The sequence below is a fragment of the Plectropomus leopardus genome, chromosome 6 (assembly GCF_026936395.1).
Source record: "Plectropomus leopardus strain MGB_pleo_1.0 chromosome 6, ASM2693639v1, whole genome shotgun sequence".
In the NCBI taxonomy this organism is placed as follows: Eukaryota; Metazoa; Chordata; class Actinopteri; order Perciformes; family Serranidae; genus Plectropomus; species Plectropomus leopardus.
In genome coordinates this window covers 36,210,871-36,220,084 of record NC_142181.1, presented here as the reverse complement: position 1 = coordinate 36,220,084, position 9,214 = coordinate 36,210,871, and the positions used below count along the sequence as shown (strand labels likewise).

The window sequence follows — 9,214 nt, the reverse complement described above, 5'->3', positions numbered from 1 at the left end:
TCATTTAACAGATATAGTCATGGTTGAGGAATTTGATGCAAATATTTTTAGTGTGACGATACAATATAAGCAACTTTTGAAGCAGGGATAAAAGAAGGCATAAATAATTGGGTTTAGAGTTGAATTAAAGTAACCCAACCAAACAAATGCTTCAAAGATGGCAGCAGGTGTGCTGAAGCCGATGTAGGCATCAATTACAGAGTTAATAAAAAAAGGCATCCAACAAAAGATGAATGCACCGAGCACAATTCCCAGAGTCTTTGCAGCCTTATGCTCAGACTGTTTAATCAGCCCACCTCTGACTTTGTCATTTGAACAATTGTTCATATCTCCAATCTTTCTCACATGATCTTTAGCCACCATAAATACTTTGGTATACAGACAAACCATCACAGTGCAGGAAAAGAAAAAGCAGATAACACTGTCTAAAACTCCCCAAAGGCGGTTAAAGAGAAGGGTACAATTGCCAAGACAGTTTATTGATGCCATATAATCCTCTAACCCCTCAGTGTTTGCCTTTGAGTAAAGAAGTCCATAAGAGTAAAGAGCAGCTAGCGCCCAGCTGGCACACACCATAATCCAGGCCACTGACATGGTGATATTCCTGGGGTAATGCAGAGGGTTGCATATTGCTTGTTGTCTGTCTACAGCAATGCAAATCAGGTGGAAGATAGACAGAGTGGTAAGAAACATATCAAAGCTGGAGTGCAGCAGACAGAAGTCATCACCATAGAACCAGCAGCCATGAACGGTCCGGATGGCGCTGAAGGGCATCACAACAACACCCACAAGAAGATCAACCAGACCAAGAGATACAATAAGCACATTGGTAGGATTATGCAACTGCTTGAAATGACTAATTGACACAATGACAACAGAGTTCCCTAAAATGGTAACCAGCATGCCAAAGGCAAACAACAAGTAGAGGGCAAATTTGGCCCCCAGATTGAAATGTGCCCCAACACATGAGGAGTTAGAGCCAGGAAAACAGAACTGCTCCTGAGAAAGGCCAGAAGTCATCATAAACCCAAAAACATATGCCAAAACCTCAACAGAGAGAAGCAAACAGAGCCCGATAGTGAGAGGTCCATGGGAGAAATAGACGGAGCTCTGTGTTTTCTAACCCAAGTCACAGAATAGATTCCACCTTCAAATCACCTGATACACTGTGCTATCCAATTAAACGCCTGCTATTAACATTCACGGCAATATAGTCAATGAGAAATTAAAATATTCGCAGTGTTTGCAACAATGGCCTAAATAACTTTTCATAGTTTCAAGAGGAAAATCGTTCCATTCATAGAGACAAAGAATGACAACCCCAAATCCAAAACCAGAATACATGATTTGCACTTTTATTTAACCTGTATACAGCTGAATACAGTCCAAAGACCAGATATTTTAAATTATTTGCACTTTATCGAAATTAGTGAATTTTTCTCCAAAACCCATTCCCAATAATGTTTACTCAAGAAAAAACCAATCAACTCTATCGAATGCTTTCTCGGCATCTAAGCAGAGAAGCATCGAGCGTTGTTTATCTTTTGCCGCCATTGACTGTAGGTTTAAAGCTCTCCTTACATTATTTGTTCTTTGACGTCCTGAGATATATCCTGTCTGGTCTGGTTGTATTAATTTCTTTATATCATTTTGTATTCTGGTTGCTAGGATCGAAATTAGTATTTTATAATCTATACATAAAAGGCTTATGGGAAGCTAGCTGGAACACTGCAAAGGGTCCTTTCCCTCCTCATGCAGGATGGTAATGATAGCATCTGACCAAGATTCTGGGGGATCTCCTGAATTAAATACATAGTTATACACTTTACATAAATCCAAATCCATCTACTCCTGGTGATTTGATGTTTTTTAATATAGCAATAGTTTCCTTGATTTCATGTTCTCTAATGGGCTCTGTTAATTTAGTTCCTTCCTCGTCTGTCGATTTAATCATCTTAAGGGCTTTCGAAAAATCATAAATTTTCTTTTTCTTAAATTCCTGATCTTGATCCTTATATAAATGTTTTAATATTTTGTGAAAGCCTCTGATATTTCCTTAGGATGAGTCTCAATCTGATTAATTTCAGGATGCCCAATTCTGGGAACTATGCGGCTAGACTGGGCCTTTCGAAGTTGAAAAGCCAACAGTCTACTGGCTTTATTTCCCATTTCATAATACTTTCTATAAATGAACCTGAGGGCCCTCCCTGCTTTATATGTTAATACCTCATCTAGTTTCAGCCTAACTTCCTTCAAATGTTTAAGTACCTCCTCTTTTCTGTTTTGTTTATGTTCCCTCTCTATTATTTTTATTTCTATTACTTATTCTTGTTGTTTTGCTAGCCTTTGTTTCTTAAGTCTAGACATGAGGAATAATTTTCCCCCTTATCATAGCCTTTCTGGCATGCAATAGCACTGAAGGAGAGACAGTATCATTGTCATTCAAGGCAAAATATTCAGATAGAGCTGATGGCATTTCCTGTTTTATATGCATGTCCGTTAGCAAAGTGACATTGAGTCTCCAGTATTTGTGATGACTTTTTGATCCTGATTTGATTTTCATAGTGACAGGACTATGGTCCGAAATTGTTATTGATTCAATTGAGCTATCTTTTATGCTATATATGTCATTTTTTGATATGAAAAAATAGTCGATCCTCGAGTAGATAACATGTACTTGGCACATGAATGTGAATCACTCGGGTGAAGATGGTGCTAGAACTCCACTAGTTCCAGCTCTTTCATCATAGCTAATACATTTTTAGACATTTTAGATTGGGGCCTCACAGTTGTTGGTAGTCTGTCTAGTTTGTTATTTAATATACAGTTGAACACTATAGACCTGGTCAACCCATTCTCTTTTTTAATTGTAAGTGCTCTATTTCAGATAGATGTGTTTCCTGAATAAGAGCTACTGAACAATTTACTTTCTTTAGATGCCCCAAAGTCTTTTTCTTCCTACTTGGGTTGTTAATCCCTCTTTGTCATAGCTAATGAAATTCAAAGAAGTCATTGTCTCTGTAGTGCTTTAGAATGTATCGCCCTGCCTGCTTAAAAATGCCAAAATGTCAAAGAATGAAACCTTAGCCTAAACATTACAAACATAAACAAAAACAAACTATGGTCCCTAATATATACGTCAGGGAAAACCTAAAATTAACATTAATAACATACAGTTGAACCTCCACCTTCCAAATCAGCCACAGCAGTTTAACCTCAACTGTGTCCAATTCCCACTGGTACTGGGGAAGAAAGGTGTGACCTACCCTCTCTGTGGGGAAAAAACACACTAAGTGCAAATATGACCAATATTACACTAAAAAAGGTCTAAGTGAGTGTAATCCACTCATATGGGGCCTAAGAAAACGGCATCCGTCGGAACATTATATATGTATGTGCTTTGGAATGATTTGTGACAACAGCATTAGTATTTACACAAGTAGCACAACGTTGCGTGTTTTTGTTGTCCATTTGTGCGTGTTACTGTTTGTAAAACAGAGTCACTCCTAATGCTATTTCAGTTGCGTTGGGCTTTTAAACTACCTTGGCGTTTAGGGACGAGTTAATCGCCCCCTTGTAGAAAAGCCTTGAGATCCAAGGTTGATAACAACATGTCTCGCTTCCTCTTCATGCTGCTCCTCCATCCTTCCTCCATCTCCTCCTCGATACGCTCCCTCTCTCCACAGCGCACCTCCACTCCCAGGTCCTTCAGCACTGCCGTGGCGCTCGCCAGTGTGGTGAAGGTCTTCTCTCCTGTGTTCAGTTTAATTTTAAGCTATGCTGGATACAGACATTTCGCTTGAATAGCCTTCTTTTTAAGCTGTTTGATGACTTTGTGGACTTTTGCTCGCTTCTTCTGTAACACAGGAGAATAATCCTGTCAGAAAAGATCTGTTTGTCCTGGAAGAAGATCTGTCCCTACACCAAGCTTGTCGTATGATTGCATCTTTTAGCGCTGCGTCCACAAATCTCACTATGATTGACCTGGAAGGGGCTGTCGGATCTTTGGGTTTGGACAGGAGTGAACGATGTGCTCTCTCGATCTTGATGTCCATCTGTTGTGGTAGTTTGAGCACCTTATGTAGTAGATCTTTCACAAATCGGGGCATGTTTCCCCCTTCACTGGTACCTGGAAGATTCTCATGTTGTTCTACCTCAGTCTATTTTAGAGGTCGTCACAGGTGACTGAGAGGTCGATATCACCGTGAAGAAGGTATCGCAGCGCCCTCTACTGTTGCATCACCATATCTTCTCCTGCTTGTTGGAACCTCTTTGTCTCATAGAGGGATTAATGTTGTAGTACTCTTTCTTGCATCTAAGATGTCGGATAATTACTGTTCTCACTATTTTTGGATATTGTCTGACAGAGTTCTGAATGTATGCTGCAATTCCTTTCATGACATCACCGGAAGTCCGAAATTAAGTCATTCTGAGGCAGAAACAGCATTTCAGTGACAAGACAAGAGCTTCAATCACGTTTGACAGGTTGAAAAAGTGCTTTTTTTTGCAATTAGCTGCTGAACGGGGGTCTTTCACCACACAGCGGCTCTCTGGCTCTTCAGCTTGGTGTGTGTGTGTGTTACTGTCCTACTGGTTCAGCTGCTAAACTTGAGTCTGTAGCTGCGCGGCAGCTTGCTTTTTTGGCTTGGTAGATGTGGTTGCTTTATGCTACTGAGTTAGCTGCTGCTAACGAGAGTGTGCCACTTCATAAGGTATGCCTCTGTGCTGCCTTCACGAGCTCCTCAGAAAATATCTGATCCATGGTATTTACTGCTCGAGTTCAGGGAAGTGGAGATGGTAAAGCGATAATTACCAGTGGGAAATTGGGAAATTCCGATGATACCCGAATTGCTGAGTTGTGACGTTTTCGTGACATTTCAGTGCAGCAGAAATGGCAGAACGCATGGAAACAGTCTCAAAAACTGAAAAAAAAAATGTAGTTATTTTGTGCCTTAAGCTATCATTTACTTTTAGTAGTCACACATTTTAGTATATGCATCTATTAGCTGTAGCAAGCCAGCAAACTTTGAACTAAAAAGAATGCCAGGCCAGTATACTAACATTGATAACAATATTATTCTATAACACATGTTGCAGAGTTGACATCATAGATGCATAAACATGGCGGGCAGTAGTCAAAGATATAATTGGCTATTATGATGATAAATGTAATTAAGTATCTTAATTATGTTAATTTTATTTTAATGGGGGAATTTTTCATCCACAAGCAAACATTTTTAGGCTCACACCACTCTTTTTATATTTTTTTATTCATTTCAATTCAACCTGATCCTCTCTCAATCTCATTACTAACAAAAAGAATCACATTTTTAGATTATTACAAAAACTTACTTGGTGAAACCCCTGTTGTATTGTGTACCATTTTTATTACTGTCCATGTCCTTTTATTTGAATTTTTAAATATCTTAATGGCTCATGTATTGATGCAATGTTTACTATTTTATATTTTCTATGTAAAATGTAAAAAAAAATAAAATTATTTTAGTGCTCTCATCTATATCTGTGCTCTTGTTAGTCTGTCTATTTTGTACATATATTAAGATAAATATGGAGAAACACATGAGAGCTGTCTCTGGTATCATGATTTAATGGCCTCATTAATTCCTGATTCACATCAGTTTCAGTGAGGAATTTGGTAATAGATGTTTCAAAAATTGTAAGACATTATTAGATTTAAGAAATTATTTTTAAAAAGCAAGAGAAAAACTGTCCAGGGAAAAAAAATTAAAAAGCTAGGGGGAAAAAACTAAATTCATAATTAACATAATTACATATTTGAAATTAAATTGTATTTTATTTATTTATTTGAATTTAAAAAAAAAAACATTTGGTAATTTTCTTGTACTTGTACTTCTACCTTTTTTTTCACTCGCAAAGTGGAGTGGGAGGGGCTCACTACCCCAAAGGACACAGAGAGGCTGCAGGCGCAGCAGGGCCCATCTGAGAGGTTGTTGTCCCGGGCCCAAGCAACTCTGTCAGCTGGCCTGCATACAGCTTCCATGTTTTGATGGGAAAAAACACACACAAACAAAAAAACAAAAGCATTTAAACTTGTTCGTAATGCAAACATATCCACAGAATACACAGTACGGTCACACATGCGTCAGAGTATGCACCTTTATGCTTGAAGAATGGGGCTTGAATATTTTCAGATTCACAATGAGATAAAAACACTTCTTGAACCAAGGATAAAAGAAGGCATAAATAATTGGGTTTAAGCTTGAATTAAAGTAACCCAACCAAACAAATGCTTCAAAGATGGCAGCAGGTGTGCTGAAGCCGGTGTAGGCATCGGCTATAGAGTTGATAAAAAAAGGCATCCAACAAAAGATGAATGCACCGAGCACAATTCCCAGAGTCTTTGCAGCCTTATGCTCAGACTGTTTAATCAGCCCACCTCTGACTTTGTCATTTGAACAATTGTTCATATCTCCAATCTTTCTCACATGATCCTTAGCCACCATAAATACTTTGGTGTACAGACAAACCATCACAGTGCAGGGAAAGAAAAAGGCAGTGATACCATCTAGGATTCCCCAAAGGCGGTTAAAGAGAAGGGTACAACTGCCAAGACAGTTTATTGATGCCATATAATCCTCTAACCCCTCAGTGTTTGCCTTTGAGTAAAGAAGTCCATAAGAGTAAAGAGCAGCTAGCGCCCAGCTGGCACACACCATAATCCAGGCCACTGACATGGTGATATTCCTGGGGTAATGCAGAGGGTTGCATATTGCTTGTTGTCTGTCTACAGCAATGCAAATCAGGTGGAAGATAGAGACACTGGTGAGAAACATATCAAAGCTGGAGTGCAGCAGACAGAAGTCATCACCATAGAACCAGCAGCCATGAACGGTCCGGATGGCGCTGAAGGGCATCACAACAACACCCACAAGAAGATCTGCAAGTCCAAGAGATAAAATAAGCACATTGGTAGGATTATGCAACTGCTTGAAATGACTAATTGACACAATGACAACAGAGTTCCCTAAAATGGTAACCAACATGCCAAAGGCAAACAACAAGTAGAGGGCAAATTTGGTCCCCACTCCAAACTGTGCTCTAACACATGAGGAGTTAGAGCCAGGAAAACAGAACTGCTCCTGAGAAAGGCCAGAAGTCATCATAAACCCAAAGACATATGCCATAACCTCAACAGAGATACACAGATCTGTGTTCTCGGGAGACACTGGTGAGCTCTGTGCTGAAAATAAAAGACACAGCATAGAGATGGCATACTGGGCTGTCCAATCAGAGACTCTTTTATCAATGTATGCAAAACAGTCCAACACACAATGTTCTGTGTTGTGGCAAAACTTACAAAAAGTTAATTGTTTCATACTTTGAAGGTTATCATTTTTTCCTGGTGAAGTCATTGAAAAGTGTAATATGGTGGCACGATTGCACCAATAGAAACTAAATGCAAAATAAATTCTAATGGTGAATAAATGGGATTTCTGTTCCATACCATTGCAGATAAAAGGATTATGGTGATGCACGAGTCTAATATCTTAAAAGCACTCACAAGTCATATGTGTAGCCCATAAGAGGTTATTAGACCATTTTTTTAAAAAATTTTGTTATGAAGATTACAGTACTTTGTTAGGACTGGTTTAGAAAAGACCAAATGGATATGAGAAGTCCTTGGCTCACCGCAATAACTCTTTTTTTTGTTTGTTTTTTGTGGCCTGTGTTCTTGTGTTTCAGAGATCACTGGACTGTGTTTACTGAAGTATTCTCTGCCCGCAATTCCTGTTAATTCAAGTTAAACTATCCCCAACTTTTAGTGTGGCTGCACTTCACAGCAGAATGAAGCTGCTTGGAGCTGAAGTGAAATCATTCTGCAATTAACTGGTGTGACAATAACATAGCACCAGCTGTAGAAGTTTCCCAGATGAAACTGTAACATTTCAAAATTGAGAACCAGTGTTGAGATTACTGGATTCCAGATGATTAGCTCATTTGTGAACCTCTTAACTGGACTTTTGGAGACTTTTCAGTCCTCTGAAAATAGTGACCACACATGCTTTGTCCTGTAGAACAAAAGAAAATCCATTTGCAAGCTAACTTTTTAAGTGACAAGGAGAACAAAGCCGAGTTAGCCCAGATCTGGTACCTTTGTGAGGACCCAAAGAGCGGCAGTACAAGCCCCATCCTCATTTCACCACTGACACACAGCAAAAACTGCACTGAAACCCCCCTTTTCTAAGCCAGGCTCATCCACAACGGACAACCACCAGCTAACAACTGCAAATCTTTCCTTCAGTCATGGACTGGGAACATAACAAGTGACTGTTTAACGTTGTCAGCTGTGATTTACAGCTATTCAAAGATATATTGTTGTGATTTTTATCTTTACTATTGATATAGTAATTTTGGATATAGTTATCATTTAAATCATTAATCAGAGTTCCAAATAGTTAGGTGTATTTTATGAGGCTGATTTCATTAACTGACTTTCATTATCCCTTTTGAGAGGGGTACCCCACATGCTGATTTAATGTAAATTAAATCATATTCTTTACAATAATTAATTATTATAATAAATTACTATAAATAATGTCTGATAGCCATTTTTATACTTTGAACCATGAGGATCTTAACACTTGGGTGTTTAGAATGACACGTCATTAAACCATCAGCATATGACATGTTAGGGGCTTGTGTCACAATCAGTGTGGAGCTGCCAGGAACCAAAAACACAAGGGAGAAATCAGACTTTACTGCACTTCTCTGGAGAAGTACTGCTTTAATACATTTACATGGCACATATGAGTTTTGCATTTTCATTCAGGAGTCTGGCATAGTAGATGGAGAATGTCATGGACTGGAAAGGTTAGCAGAGAGTGTTGAACCTGGAACAGACAGAATCCCTGGTCCCTCCAGAAAAGCCTGGAGCTGTCAGGCCCCCTGGTTTTAATCCCAGTGTTTACTTGGATATCCTTTTCAGGCCAAAGTGTACAATATTCCTTTCAACATTAAATACACTGCAATTAAAATAAAGCTAATAAACAACTTTAGCCCACATCTATTGCCTCATTGTGACATCACTTCTGCCTTTAAATGTCGTAAAAAAAGTCACAGAGTTAGGTGGGCCCCTATGACCTTTAGCAAATCAATTGAAGCAAAATGACCTTTTACCTTATTTTCAACCATTTTGTCATAAAATAAAAATCTTTTCAGAAGTATTCATTTA

General features: G+C 38.7%; 2 protein-coding genes across 2 annotated transcripts; both read right to left on the bottom strand.

The window, feature by feature from the left end:
* LOC121939553 (trace amine-associated receptor 13c-like) lies at nucleotides 1-1,020 on the bottom strand. The gene has a single exon (XM_042482560.2). The coding sequence runs from the start codon at nucleotides 1,018-1,020 to the stop codon at nucleotides 1-3; it is 1,020 nt and encodes a 339-aa protein (XP_042338494.2).
* A 5,093-nt stretch (nucleotides 1,021-6,113) lies between these two features.
* On the bottom strand, nucleotides 6,114-7,142 carry LOC148189453 (trace amine-associated receptor 13c-like). Its single transcript, XM_088078255.1, has one exon. It carries the CDS (start codon nucleotides 7,140-7,142, stop codon nucleotides 6,114-6,116), a length of 1,029 nt encoding a protein of 342 aa, XP_087934381.1.
* Nucleotides 7,143-9,214: the final 2,072 nt, after the last annotated feature.